Below are 20,258 nucleotides of genomic sequence, written 5' to 3' on the forward strand. Positions count from 1 at the left end.
AACACATTCGTCCATGTACATCTTGTATGTGGTACATAATATTAAATATGTCAGTCAGTTTGATTGATAATGACTTCCTGTTTCCTTGCGCTATTCATGTAATTATCATTACCCCGGTCATTAGATACTTCACTGTTCCTAACATAGAATGCACCAGCTCCACTTCCTAGGGAGCGCCCTGTGCAGGTAAAGTTTTTGTGTTTTTGTTTGTTTGTTCGTTTTTTTTTTTTTTTTTTTTTTGCACATACACAAGTACACAAGACATCACGCGTGCTAATCTAATCACATCGACGTTAGCACAATACGAATGGAAAACAATTTTTCACGTGGTTGGAGAGTGACACAAGTACCGGATGGGTTTCGAACCCTTGACCCTTGAATTAATAGTCATGAGACTGAACCACTACGCCATAACACCATCGCATCAAAACTCTTCTTGTTGTTTTTGGCATGTTTGGCGAAATTATCAGGCAATCTATATCACTGCACTGGGAGATGATAAATGGACACACCAACTAATCCGAATTGGACGCCGCAAAACAAGCCTCAGCATTGATAATCAATATAGTGGTCTCCCAATAAATAGTACCCAAAGCTCATTCATTCCCTCGTCAATGTCACTTTCAAACATTTCGAAGTATTTATTGATTAACCACCATCCTTCCCATTCATATATACCTTTGTTTACATTTTGTTTTAACGTTACCTTCTTGCTACTTGTTTACATTTTGTTTTAGCGTTACATTTTTGCTATTTGTTTACATTTTGTTTTAGCGTTACCTTCTTGTTATTTGTTTAGGCCTACATTTTGTTTTAGCGTTAATACCTTTTTGCTGTTTGTTTACATTTTGTTATAACGTTACCTTCTTGCTATTTGTTTACATTCTGTTACAACGTTACCTTCTTGCTATTCAACAGTGTGAATCACGTGTTCACATAATCGACCGTGTGAACACACTGTCCACAGTGTGAAAACATCTTCACACTGTTGAATGTGAGCATTCTAAAATGTCAAAACTATTTTCACATGTAGTGCACTATGTGAACACACTGGCCCGTATTCTGAATAGGTCTAACTCTGTGCTAATATTATGGGAAGCCAAATGTGTCAATTTTTTTATTAAGTTGTATGTTTCTTATATTTATTGCGCTCTGTCCCGATTCTTCAATGGTGAAGACAATAATCTTTTAGTACTTTCTAGACAATTATGAATGATTTGAAAGCCAAATGAGCTGAATTATGATATCCTTACTGTTAGTGATTTATGTAACAATTGGCTATCCATACTTAAACCACAACTTTAAACCCGAGTTTAAGTTAAACCCGACATCAGAATACGGGCCATTGTGTTCCCGCCATGCCAGCAGGGATAGTAGTAGCAAAATCAACTCACAGCATGCACATTTTTAAATCCTTTAACAGGACTAGAAGCATGGCCCCGTAAAGCGGGGGTTCTGCAGGGGTGCTGAAGCACCCAAAACAAAATTCCTTGGGGGTGCTGCGTGTGTTACTCTTCATAAGAAACACCCCCTCGAAACCTAGTTCGTATGATAAATGGCAGAAATGTAATGAAAATCTAACATTTTTTAGGAACTCTTTTTTTGGGTCAAATTTCTCTGGAACGAAACTACCTTCATTTTGGATTGCAACCTTATCTTGTTTTTTGTTTGCTTGTCGAATGCACTATTTTGTAGTGAAAACCTTTCTTTTCGTTATTATTTTTTTTCATTTATTTTTTATTCATTTTTTTTCCAAATTCACTTCAGCACCCCCCACTAGAAAATCGTTCCCAGGGTCCTGATTTGAAATAGCCCCTGAGTATCTCTCTTTTTTAACAATATTCAATAAGATACTTAAAGGTTTTCATTTTGCCTCACTGAGTTTATATGCTTATTTACAGTGTTATGCCTAAATAAACTGATAAAAAATAACCCAAATCATGCATGAAAGGACACGAAGCATATCGAATAGGATTACATTGAGATTTTTGTATATGCAATTATCTTTGAGTAAAGGTCGAATAAGAGCTCGGGGATTTATTTATTATTTGTTTTTTTTTTACATTATACAATTGGAGTGAGCAGAGATAGATGGTGCTATAATTTTGGGTTTAGCTACTGAACTGCAAAATGCCGGTGTTAATCTAACACCACTGAGCTGTAGTCTGCTGTGCAAACCCTTCACTCGAGTTAAGGGTCTGAATTGCAGCCTACTCATGCCTTGCGTCCTGAAGGCCCTCTCGCTTGAAACAGCAAGTTTTGTATGTGCTAGTCTTTGCGTGAAGACCCACTGGTTGATCAAAGTTTCAAACAGGGTCTGTACCTGCAGACAAACTGAGCCTGTTATCTGTACCGGAAAACACCAGAAAAGTGTTGCCAGAACACCAGTCTAGAATCAAACCGATATTGGTTGAACACTAATTGGTGTTGCTTTACATGCCAAGTTGGTGTTAAGCTAACGCTAAACCGGTGTTGTTTCAACACATCTCTGTTGTTTTGCAATAAACATACCAGGTTGGTGTTAAATTAACACCGGCATATTTGCATTGACGGTGGCAGTCAAAAATTTAGGGGGACCACCAAAAAATTTTGTCAAGCAAAAAAAAAAAGATTACAAACCAATTTTTTTTAATTTGAGGGGACCAACAATTTTTTTGAGAAGCAAAAACAATGAATAAAAAAAGGTTATCAACAAAAATTAAGGGGGGGGCAATCGTCCCCCACCTCAAATTTAGGGGGACGGGTCCCACCCCACCCCCCCCCCCCGCTTCCGCCGCCTATGCATATTTGCAGTGTGTTGTAGACACGCATGGGCAGCGACACCCCCCCCCCCGTACTCTTTGCTCTTTCCAAGGGATGGTCGAGAGGGTCCACTTAATTGGCCGAGTGCATATTACCATGGACCTGCTACAAGGCCTATACGCAAAGAGATTTTCCGATCAATCTTGTTCTTCAATGCAAACTGACATATACACTCAGGAACCCCCCCCCCCCCCATTTTTGACCACGTAAAAGTCCACTACACACCTTTGAGACATTTTTCTTTTAACTGAAAGCAAGGTTTACAAGATTAGCCTAAGCAGACATTGATTTTGATGAAGATAAATATAATCATCGGCATGGTGGGAAGACTATCTTCCCAAAGAGGAGTTTTCTTCTTCAGACCTACTTACACAAACAGCTGTTACTGATATTAATAAAAACCCTTAAAACCCCGTTTTGCTTTCCTGTATTCTTCCAATAAGCCTGATAAGAAAAGGATTTTGAAATACCGAACAACAATCTTGCAAGAAAAAAATAAAGAAAAAACAAAGACAAAAATTCTGGTTGTTTTGATTGGAAAAAACACACTTTGATCACAGTGTGTTCACAGCGTGTTCAACATAGTAGACTATGTGAACTATACTCAAATTCAACAGTGTGAAGATATTTTCACACTGTGAGTACATCGACAGTGTGACTGTACACAGTGTATACATGGTCGACTGTGTGGAAATGTGATTCACACTGTTGGAATGCTCAAACTTTAAAGGTCAAGTCTATCCCAGGAAAATGCTGACTTGAATAAATAAAGAAAAATCAAACTAGCATAGTGCTGAAAATTTCATCAAAATCGGATGTAAAATAAGAAAGTTGTGACAATTTAAAGTTTCGCTTATTTTTCACAAAACAGTGATATGCAGAACTAGGTGAGTCAGTCGAAGATGTCCATCACTCACTATTTCTTTTTTTTTTTTTATTGTTTTAATTATACAATATTTCATTTTTTAAAGATATTACAATAAGGACCAACTTGACTAAACCATATAGTATTAAAAATGCTAATTACACATGTTCAGTGAGGAATTAATCTTTGTATCACTTGACAGTGAGGAGAAAATTTAATAAAATACAAAAGAAATAGTGAGTGGATAACGTCATAGTCTCCTCATTTGCATACCAGCCAGGATGTGCACATAACTGTTTTGTGAAATTGAGCGAAACATAAGATGTCATGACTTTCTTATTTTATATCCGATTTTGAGGAATTTTTCAGCGTCATGCGTGTTGGATTTTTCTCTTTTTATTCAAATCAAGTTTTGTTGGGGTAGACTCGTCCTTTAACAGTGTGAAGGTGATTTAACATCGTGTTCCACCCTGTGAACACACATACTGTGAACACACATACTGTGAACACACATACTGTGGACACACATACTGTGGACACACATACTGTGGACACACATACTGTGGACACACATACTGTGGACACACATACTGTGAACACACATACTGTGGACACACATACTGTGGAACACCGTGTTTTTTCCAGCAGGGAAACTCGACTGTACATTGTGTTCAATGACTGAACTTTTTTGTGTGTGTGAATATGAACATGGTACGATAAGATAAGATTGATTGATTTATACACGTTTAAAAGCCCAACTGTTTCACAGACTGATTTCCGTTGGGGCCGTGTGGAACGTGATATACAATTGACACAGTAAACATTTAAATACCAGTATTTAACGGACAATATAATTATGAATAGATATAAACAGAAGCATGAATGAAAAGAAAGGAATCATAGAAAGGTGAAGACGAGAGGAGGCGAGGAAGAAAAGGAAGAAGAAGGGAAAGTGAGAAGGAGAAGAACAAGACAACGAAGAAAAAACATGAAAAAGTTAAATGTCAGAGTAAATTCATGTTTGGACAATCGAGCACCTGAAAATCAATACATGATTTATCAATGTTATCAATGTTAAAAGCTAAACACATAAAAATTACTGGAAACATGCACTGAACATAATAAAGCAGGTTGTTTGAACAATTCAAACAACCATTTTGATATCATATTTATGTGGTATGTGTCAACGCTTGGATGATCAGGAGGTATACTTTGCGGTAATGTAAATTATCATTTGCGCCGAAGTAAGGCATGGCTGCAATGGATGAATCCTGGGGAGCGTTTCTCATCCGACAAGTTGTCAGGTCGACAGCTTTCATTGAGAATGATTGGCTGGGACTCGTTCTCACTACCTTCCTAAAACTAGTTTAGTGGAAACTAGTTTGAAGGGATGGTCCGGGCTGGAAGTATTTTTACTTTAATAAATAGAGTAGAATCCACTGAGCAAAATGCTGAAATTTCATCAAAATCGGATAACAAATAACAAAGTTATTGAATTTAAATTTTAGCAATATTTTGTAAAAAAAAAAAACAGTCGTCATGAATATTCATTAGGTGGGCTGATGATGTCACATCCCCACTTGTTCTTTTGTATTTTAGTTAGCTTTATTCAAATTATTTCCTCCAAGAACTAGAAAAATTGGATTGAAAACTGATTTAATGCATTAGATATTTATTGCTGCAACCTTTTTCATTATAAGGGAGACAAATTATTCACAAAAGTATGAAATAATGAAAAAATTATGATTGTATGTAATAACATAAGAAAATATGATCCCCATATGTCATAATCCTACAAGCCGGGTTGCATTGAATTCCACTTTTCGATAATTGACTCTATAATTGTTAAATAAACATTTCTCGTATCAATAATTCTCAAGTTACTTTCTTGGAAAAGGGATTTGCAAATATGTTTTTGAATTATGTGGGAGAAGGTACTTTTTTCAGCCATACATAATGATTTGCGTTCATGACATATATTTTTTAATTGAGGAATTGTGATACTCACACGGCAGAATGAGCAAAGCATAAGTTTCGATCATTCATGTATCCACAGCTAATTAAGCATATAATTCAGTTATTTAGTTACTGACCGAATTACACGGGTCGTGTGGTCCAGTGGATAAAGAATTGGACTCATAATCGCAAGGTTGTGAGTTCGAATCCCAACTCTGCCATTGTCTCCAATTTGATTTAAAAAAAAATATATATTTACGTCAGCCACTATGACTGTTTAACCTGATGTAAAAATGTAAAATGTTTCCTAAGTAATTTGTTATATACCAGATTGGCGTTTATCAGCAAAAGCTGTCCTGTCGAGTTCCTATACGGGAGTATACCCGAAACAGAAACAGAAACTAACTTGTAATACCCAATTCCCATTGTCACGAATCGCGCCACGATTGAAACGGTGGTCGTAATCGTGAAGTAATCGAAATGATCGTATCAGAACGTATAAGATCGTATCAGATCAGTCGAGACAATCGTATCGATCGTAGAAAAATGTTTGAATGGTTAAAAAATTTCGCGATCAGTTACGAAAGGCCAATCGTGGTGTTCGTAACGACAGTGGGAATATTACCAAGGAAATTTTGCTTATGTCAAGCGTGCTTGAGATACACTTCATGTTGTTTTGAATGTAATTACATTTTTCTCTTCTCACAATTTCCAATTCTATTTTCATCAATTTATCACCCATTCAATTGCTCCTTATTCCAGCTGCGGTACTTTCGTTCGTACTTGAAGATAATTATTTTCCGGTCATTATCACTGAATAGGTAATTAGGTAAAGATGCAAGTACAGTGTTAGCAGGAATCCGCACTTTCTCAACCTGTTGAATAAAAACTTGAGAGCAATTATGGCATATAAAGCCGTATTCAAGGTCCAATCCAATTGACTTTCTCCTAGGGCAAGGTAATTATCACTCCTTCCAAACATTACTTAAATTCGCCATCAATATTTTCCGCAAACGCCATATGGACTTATTTTCATGGTATGTATTATTTAGTTTGTAAGTTTTGAATCTGAAGTTTTTGATAATCATGGACACCACGATTATTGAGTGAAAAAAAAACCTAAATTGTCTTGGTCGGTGCGAGTCGATATAAGGCCCATTCTTTCTCCCCCACCCCTTGCCCTATCATGATCATGCCTATCCCCCCCCCCCCTGCATCACTCCCCCCTCTCTCTCTCTCACTGCCTCCCCCCCCCCCCTCGCTCCTTTTCCTAATCCTTCAGACTTCACTTTCTTTATTTTTCACGGTCGCCGATTTCTCACTGAACGAACGGTCAATAGTATCGACCTGAATATCTCTGCCAAAGTCAATACCATGAAAAGTGGATCGTTAAACAGAAGACAATGACCTTAGTTTAACAACTGCTTTTTTTTTGGGGGGTGTTTTTTCCCCACTTTCACACGTAACGGTAAAAAAATTGTAATTTGAATGATGATTCCAGTGAAAAAAGGCAACTGACGAATTTGTAGCACTTGTGAAACCAAACTAGAATCACGAACGCTAATCACAATCACGAAGTCAGAGTCTACTCCGGAGTTGCAGTTACGGTACGAATTTTACGTGTGAAAGGCTTGACCTCAAAAACACATTTTGGGGGCGGAGCTTACGTGTCCTTGCAAGCACTTCCGTGGATAATACAATTGTCATGCACTCGTCGTATCGATGCAATGCTTTGATTGACAAGTCACCAAGGACACATACCGTCTTCGCTCTGGAACTCGAATTCATATCACATTTTTCGAGTGAGCGTGTGAAAGGTCCGATGATTCAAGATTTACGTGTGAAAGAGCCCTTTGTTTAATGGAAAGAGAGTATATGTGAGTGAAAAATATTGGAAGATGTAAAAGAGGGTTGATTGGTTGGTTGGTTGGTTGAAGAGAGGAGAGCGGTGGGGTGAATTCTCTACTTGTCAGCCGCTGAGGGGAAAAAGAACCAGATGGGTGTATAGGCCTATACATGTAGTGTAGACAAAACGCGAGGGGAAATGATCTTAAATTTGAATGTATATGTGTGTCACCGCGAGCAAATGATTATATTCATATTGTTCACTGTAAACAGTAAATTGAATAAATGTATGAATTTATGTTCCAAACAAAGCATATACACATTCGTGTTAAAAATTTTTCGAAAAAAGGCGGGATTCAATACAAAAAAAAATGTCTTGGAAGAGGCCAGTGTATTAGAGATAAAATTATATTTGTTTGTACTGGAAACGTACGGTGCTCACTATGTTTCCTTCTGTATTTCTTTCTTCTGAGTAAAAAGATATATTTGATTCTCTAGAGCTAGCGTGTTTATTTGAGGATAATAATCATAAAAAGTGCTGGAAAAATGAAATTGATCATGAAAAGCTGAAAGGCTTAAAGATTGTTGACGGGAAGATACATCCCATGCATGGTGTAAATCAATCATGGCCATGCATGGGTAGGCTTGCATTTGTAAGGTGAATCGCCACGAGCAATGAATCAAAATAATGTTTTTTTATGAAAAAAAAATGGCTTGAAATATCAGAATGACAATTCCCAGCGGTGAATTGAGCGAAAAGCTTTGAAGGGGCCAGATATAGCGTATCGGGCGAAAATTTATAAAAAGTTGGGATTGAGCGAGCAAAAATTTCGACATTTTTATTAGAAAATCTCATTTCGTGATAGATTTCGACATAATTTTCAGAAAATTATATTACATTTCACCCTTCTCTCTTTGCATTTTACCTTTCCTCTATTTCTTCCTTGATCGTAATTTTTTTGGGGGGTGGTGCTCCTAAGCCTCCCCATATACCCCACTGACAATTCCTCAAGCAGAAATAGGCAAGAAGAGATAAATGACTTTTTGATGGAAAAAAAATTACTCAATGCCAGTTATTTTTGTGCATTCACAATCACAAAGAATTTTTCATGCAAGGAATGTTTGTCATAACATACCCCATTGTTCCCCGGCGACAGAAACTTTAAAATTAAATTTCAAACTCATGCTTATCCGACCTTGATTAAACGGTAGAAAAGCAATGAATAGTACATTCTCTATACATGCGCCCACCAGTTATAGCCCTGTGAATGACGATGTTTGTTATAGGAAAGCGCACAATTTCACGCCCGAGTATATCGATCATGTTAACAATGAAGTTTGCATTGGAAATAAATAATTTGCCGTGGGAATAAACTGAAAATATGGCGTTCTCATCAATGCATATTTATGGGGGAATATTCCCATCCCTTTTTTTTGTGTTGTTATTTACCATTTCAAATTGCTTCTTTACAACTGGTTTGCTTTTTAAATCGTCTGGATTATTTTGTATTCAGTTTGTTTCTCATTCAGTGACTTCAATTATTTGACATAAGCAAGGATGAATACGTATTTATATCAACGTCAATATTATTGAAGGATATAAGTGTAGACAAAGTTGCTATTTGGGGTGGATTTGAAAACCTTTAAATACTAGAAAATTCGAAAATAATATCCTTCATACTAACACTGCAGTTGCCAATATCAAATAAGTCTCTACTAAGGAAAAAGAATACTCTATAAAACTCTTAATGATAAAATCAAGTGCCTTTTGTAAAATGATTTAAATTTCTGTTAATAAGTTAACCATACAGTATTGCAAAACTTTAATAGAATCTCAAGATGTCCAAAGCTCTGAGGCGATTATAGATCGATTTTCGAAGAAGAAAAGAAAGAAGGAGGAGGAAAGGGAGGAGAAGAAGAAGAAGAAGAAGAAGAAGAAGAAGAAGAAGAAGAAGAAAAGAATAGAAAGAAGGAGAGAAAAAAGAAGAAGAAAAAGAAGAGAAAGAAGAAGAGATAGAAGAGAAAGAAGAAGAAGAAAATAAAAGAAGGGAAAGGTTCCGAAGAAAACTATTACCACTATAATAAGGCATGAAAAAAAAACAGGAATCACATCTATCGATAATGACAGATCATTAAAGTAGCTATTAACCAGGAATAATTATTGCCATGATTTTTTTTATGAAATATGAACTATTGTCGTTAGTTGGCGCTATACAGTTTGATATTCAGTACACATGTACTGCCGGTTGCAAAAGGAGCACTTGCCATTATCTAGCACATTGAAATATATAGTTGATTTTGATCAGGTATATGCTGATCCCCTAAAAGATGCTACTTCTAGTGATTTTATATAAAAAATACTGATTAAGTATCAATGTAAGCTTTCCCTTGTATATTGATTTTATCTTTATTCTATCACACTACAATACTAGTTTCATATTGTATGAAAATATATGTAAATTGCATCGTTTATTGCATGAGATGTTATGCTCGCCATTCGGAATTGCAACTTAAATTTTGTTATCAAGACGACCAGGTTAAAATAAATCAATCACAAATTTCAACAAATGACCAAATCAATAAGCTTATTTGCAGATTGGGGTTGAATCCTTGCGACTCCCCCCCCCCCCCCCCCCCCCCCCACTTTATAGACGATTCTTTCTCTCAATCCATAGAATTTCTCCATCTATCAACCTAATCAATATTCCCTCCTCTTCATTTCCCCATTTCTCACAATTCTCTCACCCCACCCCCTTTCTCTCTCTTCCTCTCCCCCCCCCCTCGAAAACTAATTTCTGTACACAATAACCATCACTTTTTTCTTTTTTTCTTGCTTGACTCTCCTTCTTATCTCTCTCTCTCAGTCCATCTCCTCTCCCAATCAATTTCTAAATGCACTATCACTCTTTTTCTCCTTTTGTTTTTGTATGTAACAGTCTCTCCTTATTAATCCTCAATTATTCTGTCTCTCTATCTCTCTCCCTCTCTCATTCTCACCCCCCCCCCTCTCTCATTCTCACCCCCCCCCCCTCTCTCTCTCCTACATTATTTTCTGTTTACTGTATCATATTTTGTCTGGTTTTATTGTTGTTTTCGTTCTATCCTATTTCTCTAAAATATTCATTCTCTCTCGTAACAAATTCGCACACGCCCACATGGAAAGCCCTCATACTTATTATAATATTAACAGAAATGATCAGACTTGATGCGATATCCAGTGATGTTGTTCAATAAAAGCACATTTATGTCATAATCTACTTACAATCACATTAAAACATCGTGGGTTAGTTCAGCCTGAACGGGTGAAACCTCAAGTGAATACAGAAAAGTACATGAATACAGAAAAGTAAATGAATACAAGTCATTTGAATACATCAAAAATTACCAAATGCACATTTATATCTATAAATATCTGACTATCATCTGCTACAATAGCAGTCCACTTACAACCAATTACAACAATACTTTATTCAAGGTATCATGTTGTGCAATTTGATTAATGGAACACATGAATTCAATGGGAGTTGTTAATCTGAACCAGTTTCTTACAAATAGGATAAAAGGAAAATATATGATACGAAAATTCTTAATTAGAATGTACTACATATTCCCCTAAAGTTGAAAATGATTTTTTAAACATTATTGGCAATTGAGTTCAATACGTAGTTTTGCCTGTCCAATTTTCCTTTATATGTTATATTGCATCATACAAATAAAACATTATACGTATCATGTTACATTACATTCAATGAGGGGTATCATAAGTAATAAATACACTCTAAATTTCAAGGGCTTTAAATAAATCTAGATCAGCTGTGAATAGTGGTCAGCTGAATATTGAATTTATTTTTAATTTGAAGGATTATCTTTAAAATCTCAAAAGATTCAAATTCAAATCGTTAGTTTTATATTCAAATCCACAAGGTTTAATCTAAATGTAATATTCGACTGGTCACTATTCACAACCTATCTCGATTCCCTTTATATCCTTGAAATTTAGAATGTTACTGAACAAGTCTTGTTTCAGCCATCTCACTGACTTAAAAGGGAAGTTCACCCTCAAGAAATCTTTGTTGTAACAATAAGAGAAAAAAATAAAAGTATTGGTGAATGATTGAGGAAAATCAATTAAAGATTAAGTTAGTAGAATTTTCAGTTTTGGATATGTGATGTCATAAACGAGCAGCTGCCCCATATAAAATGTAATATAAGAGGCCATATTTCTATCTTTTGATGTTTCATGATGACAGAGTTTTGTTTTCTTTTAGGAATTGGTGTGAAATAATTTGCCTATTAACATAATGAAGGTACAGTAAAAACTGTTTTCTATTTTGTGAGAAAAAGACATTTCATCGATTTTTTACCATACGATATGTAGAAAAGCTGCTTGCATATAACGTCACAAATCAAATTATTACAATAATAATTACTTTTGTATTCTTTGATGGAGTTTTTCTCAAACCTTCGGTAATTTTTTTCATATTTTTTCTGCTATTTTTAGAATAATCTGAAATTTGGCAAATCAATAGAGTGAATCACAAGCTTTCAGAATATGTAAAGAAAAAAATCGAAAATTTGACCCAAAATTAGGTATGATCCGGTTTGTAAAATCACTGACGATTTGAAGATTTTCAATATATTTACCGTGTTCTTCACATCTGTCATGCATCGCAGAGCTAACACTGCCTTATATTGTCTTTAGATAGTAAGATCCTACACAGATTTGTTTTGGTAAGATATCTTCCAATTCCATGTTAACTAATATCATACGCTACAATTAGATTGCCACAGACAGTCCCAATCACATTTATCAATGCAATTATAAAACATCAATTCACAAATATCATATCTCTCTATCATAATCATGCAATAATACACAAAATCATTATGAAAATAATATATATTCAATTTCTATATTCATAATCTATGACCATGCCTAAATTTAATTGGCGAGCAAATCACTGAGCCTTGAAATGAAAAAAAATAAGAAAAAAAAATGAAGAAAAAAATGGCATTCAGCAGAAAATTGACTGCATATTCTTTTGGGAGTTCACTGTAAATCTGAACCTCTCATTATTATACATGTACAGTGCATTTATGCATCTTTCCATATCCCCAAAACTACATTTCTATATTTATATTCTTTGCAAGGCTCTATCACAAAAAAAAATGATAAGTCGCATCCATTATCATCTTAAAGATCACAATCAGCGCGTTCCGACATAGAAAATATTCTGTTTGCGACTGATCAAGTGTTTTGTGATGGAAGGTCTCATTTATACATCAGTATGTTATAATTCAACACTTAACTAGGCAATGTCATTTTTAAACAATGAGCTTTAATCTTAAATCAAGTAAATTGATTAAATCTTTAATCAGACATATTAAGATTTATATAATGATTTCACTTGGGAAGGGCGGGGAAATTCAAGGGGGGGAATAAGGAATAACGATTTGTATAAATTTTAGTTGTATACCTAAATGGAAGATAACTGAATTTCAATAATTTGTATCCAACTTGCACTCTGTATTGTTAATTCATCCACTTTAATTGTTTGTATCTGTGTAATATTGTTATTTTTTTAATGAATTACTTTGCTAAAAAAACTATGATCATTTTGTGTATTGAATACTGTATATTGTATCACGGCACTTTTGAAAAACAGCTGTGCTGAATGGGCTTTTAACCTTGGTGATATAAATAAATGAAATGAAATGAAATCCTAATATTTCAGGAGAAGAATGTTCAATATGAATACACCCTGTAGATGAATACTGAAATATGAAAGAATAAAAAAATGCCATCAATTCAAGCTCATCTGAAGATGTAAAAACTACTAGCCCCCTCTATAGTTTGATGCCAGTCAGTCAGATGAGTTCCATCCAGAGAGACATAGGTACATCTCTATGGTTCCATCCCACTATTAAAGGGGAAGTTCACCCTGAAGAAGACTTTGTTGTAAAAATAGCAGATAAAATAGTAAAAAATATTGGTGAAGGTTTGAGGAAAATCTGTTAAAGAGTAAGAAAGTTATTAGAGTTCAAAATTTGGGATTTGTGACGTCATAAACGAGCAGCTGCCCCATGTGTTATTTAATATAAAATGTATGAATTTCAAATTTTGTATGGTTCCTGATGACTTAATTTTCTTTTCTTTTCATGATCGGGTGTGAAATGATTTGTCTATTGATATACAAAAGTTACAGTGAAAACCATTTTCAATTTTCTGAGAAAATGACATTTCATTGATTTTTTACCATTCGCTATGTAGGAATGCTGCTCGCATATGACGTCACAAATCAAATAATTGAAATTCTAATAACTTTTTAATTATTTGATGAATTTTTCTCAAACCTTCGGCAATATTTTCTGCTATTTTTACAATAAACTTTTTGTCAGGGTGAACTTCCCCTTTAACAGTGAATACAGTTTAGTGAATACAGTTTGAAAAGATTTTTCATCATTATATAAAAAATATAAAATTATACTATTCTTCCACTATTAATGATACTGGAATACATGTCAGGCCTATGCATGCATTGCCTTACAAAAAAACTGAATTTTAAAGACATAGCTACAGAATTGAAATTTTAGGCACAATAAAGAATGGTGGAAAGTTCAATGTAAAGCTCACTGTTGACAACATATATAAGAAATATCGGTGGGAATATCTGATTATAAATACCCCTACAAAAGTCATTCATATCACTAAATATTCATTAATATAAAGAAACTAAATTAATGCATGCAGTATCTGACCAATGAATATTGGAGTCTTGCATATGAATTATGACTTGTAATTTAGTTTTGATACAAGCTAAGCTATACACGTAGTTACTAAAATTGAATACATGATTTAAGAATTTCAATCACAAGATTAAAAGTACACACAATTGATCATTTCTTATTTCATACTTTAGAAGAATTGAGATGTAGACAAACATGATTCACGTGATTATTTTTACAAAATAATTATTAATAAAATATGAAAAATACCACAGGTATTACAGATAGATAAGCAATCAATTAAAAAAAAATCTTTGGTACCGTTTGAGATGAATATTACACAATTTGGCAACGCTACCAATGCAATATAGAAAATATTAATTCACATTTTACACACAATAGAATTTATCCTAACTATGTTATGGAACATGCGGGGGGGTAGTGGGAGACAAAGGAAAATAAAAGGTGACAGGATGAGAGGGGGGAAGAAAGGGAGAGGGGGAAAGAAAGAGGTGAGAGGAAGATAAAGGGGGTGGGGTTAGAGATGGGATGGAGATCTAGATTGTTTGCAATGATACTGTGTAGTTAAGGTTGTTCAGAAGTCTGCAAAAAGCTATACTTGAAAACCAGATGCAATTTGGCATAAGAATTTGGCAGTTTGAAACTCCTATGGTGACCCATTTCTGAAAACAGGCATATAAAAAATATCATTCTACAGTTATATAGTCGTGCAGCATCCTGATCTATATACTTGTATGTTACATACATCACAAAAACAGCACAGCTGATCCATTAGCTATATAATCAACAAATCTGATGTGTTACAATTCAAAGCTGATCAGTGAAATCAAGGAGTAAGTAAGGATACCCTTTGTGTTTCATTTATAATTAATAATAGTATGAAATCATTCTCTCTGACTGCAAATTATTTATTTTAACAATGAGAAAAACATGTCAAGAACATACTAAAAATATACAATTGGAATGTGCAGTGAAAATCTTTCAGGCAAACAGTATAATATTAAAAAAATAATCATAAGAATATTGATTCTTAAAGGTCAAGTCCACCTCAGAAAAATGTTGATTTGAATCAATAGAGAAAAATCAGACAAGCACAATGCTGAAGATTTCATCAAAATCGGATGTAAAATAAGAAAGTTATGACATTTCAAAGTTTCGCTTATTTTTAACAAAATAGTTATATGAACGAGCCAGTTACATCCAAATGAGAGAGTCGATGATGTCACTCACTCACTATTTCTTTTGTTTTTTATTGTTTGAATTATACAATATTTCAATTTTTACGAATTTGACGATTAGGACCTCCTTGCCTGAAGCACAAAATGTTAAAATAATGGAATTCCATGTGTTCAGGGAGGAATGAAACTTCATTTCACATGACAATGACGAGAAAATCAAAATATTTCATATTTCAAACAATAAAAAACAAAAGAAATAGTGAGTGAATGACAACTGGGCGTTGTGGCGTGCGCCTGTAATCCAAGCTGTGGGGAAGTTACAAATTGATGCAGAGGTTCGAGGTTCGAGCCCTGATCACGTCTTTCGGATGGTGACGTTAAAGGTCGGTCCCAGACGTAAATAATCATACCTGATTGATACACGTCTGACAAAACTCAAATACACACACACACACACATCATCGACTCTCTCATTTGGATGTAGCTGGCTCGTTCATATAACTGTTTTTGTGAAATGAAGCGAAACTTTGAAATGTCATAATTTTCTTAGTTTACATCTGATTTTGATGAAATTTTCAGTGTTATGCCTGTTGAATTTTTCTCTTTTTATTTAAATTAAGGTTTTGGTGGGGTGGACTTGTCCTTTAAGCAAAATGCAAGGTTTCAGCAATATATCATTAACACCGTGGTAGATGCATAATCCACAACATCATCTAATGGTCCACTTGTCAAACAATTTTGTGTGATGCATCATGGGATACAGTCCAGAAATAGTCAGCCATGGTATAATGGTAACTTGCCAATTTGTCCACTACCAACTCGTCCACTCACCACATGGTCTACCTTCATTTAGTCTAATGCCATTCCGTCCATCAACATTTTATCTAACAACCATTTGTTCCAAAAACCATTTTGTCCAATCATCACTTCGTCTAATCACCAGTTCATCAGTTGGTCTAATACCAATTTTCTTTTCATTCATTTTGCACAATTAACACTTTAGTTTAATTAGACCACATGGTATATGGACTGAATGGCTATTGGACCAACTGGTTGCTAGACAGAATGGCATTAGACTAAATGAAAGAAGACCATGTGGTGAGTGGACGAACTGATGGTCGACCAAATGATAGTAGACGAGTTGGCAATTGAACGAATTGGCATTAGATGAACTGGAATTTAAAAAACGGTATACATGTAACTTGATGGTAAAAATATGTTACACTTCTTATTCTAAAATATAAAATTTCTAGACTCTACTAGCAGAGTTTCAACATTAGATTTTTGTGATCATTGATATGTTAGTCTTTGCTGCATGAATAAGCTTTTATCTGTGATGTGGAATATTCAAAATTTGGGGAATCAGCTTTATACTGCTCATGAATAATGAGGAAACCTCAAAATTGAGAAGGAAGAGCCAGTGTTATGGGCTAGAATGTGAAATCTAAGACCCCGTTCTCATTCTACTTTTCTTGAACTGGTTTCCCTTAAACCAGTTTACGAAACTAGATAAGAAGATGGCTTTGCTAGCGTTCTCATCATCTCCTGACCTGGTTTTCAGGACTTCACGTAAAGCTGTCTTGTTGCCATGTGATCGCTCTCAGTGGGATCACATGCTTTGTGCGAAATTTGAAAGCGCAGCGTACATGTAGTTATTCTTCCCGTTTGTGTGATGTATAGCACGCCAAAATAGATGAAGATCATTTCCCGAAGAACGTCTGTGTCCTCTACGCTTAAACCAGTCTAACGAGGCAAAGCAATCTTGAAAACTACATCGAGAGATGGTTTTCCGAATCAGTTTGGAAGATTGCTTCATGACCAATTCTAGCGCTTGCATTACATATTTAACTAGTTTCCAGTAAACTAGTTATACATGTAGGACTGCAATGTGAGCGGGGTCAGTGTTATGGGCTGAGATGTAATATATAAAGCTCCCTAACAGTGGAGATGTCCACGGGCAGGTGCAAAGTCAAGCCTGTCAGAACTTGTCATGAGGGGGCGCTGTTTAAGTTGTGAATCCACCTTGTTATGTTTGGCTCTGTTAATAATCTTATACTGCAACTACCATGAATACAACCGAGGATCCATTGCCTCAGTTCAGGACATTAAAAGTGTTACACAGGGATTTGAACCCGTAACATGCATACCCACCAAGCATGGTGGCTTAGTGGTATAATGCATGTCGAGTGAATATGAGATCACGGGATCAATCCCAGCTGAGTTGTACCTCAGACTTCTAAATGGGGAGTTCTTGTCTCCTTGAAGTCAAATGGTTTATTAGAAAGTCCAGAGACGAAGAAGGGTAATAACAACACGACAGGGACCCATAACACAAAGCTTAGCAATGATCGTAGAACGTTTTTCTACAATTGATTGCATTGACTACAATGTACAATCAATCGTTAAAATCAAGCGTATGATTACTCGCTAACCTTTGCATTACAGGACCAAGGTTATGCAGAGCCCCCTTGGGGACTAGCTAATAATGACTAGCTAACCTCGATAAATAAAAGCAAGTCATATTTTACTCTGGGTAGCCACTTCACTTCTGAAAACGGTTCTCCTGGCCCTGCTTAACAAAATAATGTTATTATTACCCTACTGGGTACCCATTCACTTCACCTGGGTCGAGTGCAGCACAATGAGGGTAAATTTCTTGCTGAAGGAAAACACGCCGTGGCTTGGATTCGAACCCACGTCCCTCTGATTGAAAGAAAAGAGTCAAAACCACTAGACCAGGATGCCCCCAACATTGAATTATGGCACAGTGGTTCTGAGTCTCTTCTTTTACCAGACATCATGGGTTCAATTCTACTTTAGGTTTTAATTTCCTTCAGCAAAATTTCATCCACACTGGCTGCACTTGATCAAGGTGAGCTGAATGGGTACCAGGTACATAACACATTTATACATTAAATGTTTTTCCACCCCTACAGTACATGTAGCTCAGCTACAGCAGGGGTAATAAAGTGATACCAAGTATCAAACTCAGTAGAGTATTATGCATATAGTAGCTGCACTATACAAGTACAGACCTGCCAACATCTGGGAATGAAAAACTGTATTCTGTGATAAAAAAAACATGTATTTTTCCCCCAAAAAAACAGTATTTCATAATCAAATCGTTGGCGCACTCGCTTGATGCGGCGCTCAAGCTGCATGCAAGCTAAAATGCGCACTGCTCTTGCAGATGAAAAAACAACAACATTTAAACAAGTGTAGGGCCTTATATCTCACCCCGGCTTTAACAAAATGATTTTTAAAAGAGTTACCTGAAATTACATTGATCCAATGACCATATTTGTGTAAGTTTTATGAAATAGAGACATATAGAGATGATTTTTCTAAATTTTTTGTCAATGTAAAAAAAAAAAAATAAACGTACTGGTTGGCAGCTCTGCATGTATAAATGGACATATCATTATCACTATGCCATATACTATCTAATATACAATGTTAACTATACTAAGGATACATTGCAGATTGCCACATGAACAATATATTCTTCGACAACATACCATTTATAAACTATGATCATACTCTATGCAATTCATTCAGCCTGTACTATCTCCTCTTCTCCTCGCCCCAGTGAAAATTTTGCCCAATCATGGAGTAGAACCTCTCATTGTGGGGTTTGAAATATCTATAGACTTTATGAATGACGGACGGTGAAATGTGAGGGTGCTCGCGGCCCTTGGTATCCCCGAGACAGTCCGCCGTGGTGTCCTCAACGGACTTCTTCATGCAGTAGAACCCCTTGGTGGAATTATACACAAAGTATCTTTCATCGATGATGGTATCGATCTTGAGGAACCTTTGAAGCTTCATCAGCTGCGGGACGGGGTTCTTAATCATCTCGTCGCCGCTGATGAACAGGAACTGCGAAAGCGGGAAGAATTTTAACCAACGTTCTAAGTGATCCGCGTACCTTCCGACCATGAGAGCGTAATAATTGTCATCGACGACCCCCGTCTTCGGATCAGGGATGGCCAGTCTCTCAAATTCGTTCTCTTTTCGTCGACCTGTTGCGACTGATTGAACGTAGTCGGATATTGCACGGATGACTGGGTCGCGTACGACGACGATGAGTTTCATGTTTTTGTCTAGCTTGTGTATCCGTTCAGGTGCTTCTTCTGTTATGTAGTATCCGGGTGTCTTTTCGATGGTGATTTGTCCTGGTTTACTCAGCGGCATACTATCTCTGCAATGTGGAAGATAAAAACAAGAGCAAAATTAAATTGTGAGATACATGCCAACATTGGTTAATTTATTTGTGGAGCATTGTGGCCCAGTGGATTAGTCTTCTGACTTTGAAACAGAGGGTCGTGGGTTCGAATCCCAGCCATGGCGTAATTTCCTTCAGCAAGAAATTTATCCATATTATGCTGCACTCAACCCAGGTGAGGTGAAAGGGTACCCGGAAGGATAAATTCCTTGAATGCATGAGCACTGAAAGGCAGCTCGAGCTGAAGCTAGGGTAATAATAACAACGCGCCTCGGAATGGAATAGATGGCGCTATATAAATGCCTTTTAATTATTATTATTATGTATCTGTACATGTACACATATAAAATTCAATTGAGAAATAAAGATAAAAAAGCAATATCTACAAAACTGTCAACCGCAGAGAGATCACAAAAAGGAGTATTAAGTTTTTAAGAACTATTTGCCAGAAATGATAATTAATAAATTCATGATAAATATTTACAGTTGGTGAGCTGAATATGATTCAATGATGGTGATGTTGTTGTTTTGATAATGGTCGTTGATAATGGATGTAATGGCGATGGTCTTTGAAATGATGATAGTGATGATGAGTGCAATATTGAAGGTGGTGGTAGTAGCAATGGCGAAAATGATGAGA

At 35.8% G+C, this 20,258-nt stretch overlaps 1 protein-coding gene across 1 annotated transcript; it reads right to left on the reverse strand.

The window, feature by feature from the left end:
- Positions 1 to 18,739: 18,739 nt before the first annotated feature.
- On the reverse strand, positions 18,740 to 19,601 carry LOC121423128 (heparan sulfate glucosamine 3-O-sulfotransferase 4-like). Its single transcript, XM_041618418.1, has one exon. It carries the CDS (start codon positions 19,585 to 19,587, stop codon positions 18,958 to 18,960), a length of 630 nt encoding a protein of 209 aa, XP_041474352.1. The 5' UTR covers positions 19,588 to 19,601; the 3' UTR covers positions 18,740 to 18,957.
- Positions 19,602 to 20,258: the final 657 nt, after the last annotated feature.

Source organism: Lytechinus variegatus, chromosome 10 (assembly GCF_018143015.1).
Source record: "Lytechinus variegatus isolate NC3 chromosome 10, Lvar_3.0, whole genome shotgun sequence".
In the NCBI taxonomy this organism is placed as follows: domain Eukaryota; kingdom Metazoa; phylum Echinodermata; class Echinoidea; order Temnopleuroida; family Toxopneustidae; genus Lytechinus; species Lytechinus variegatus.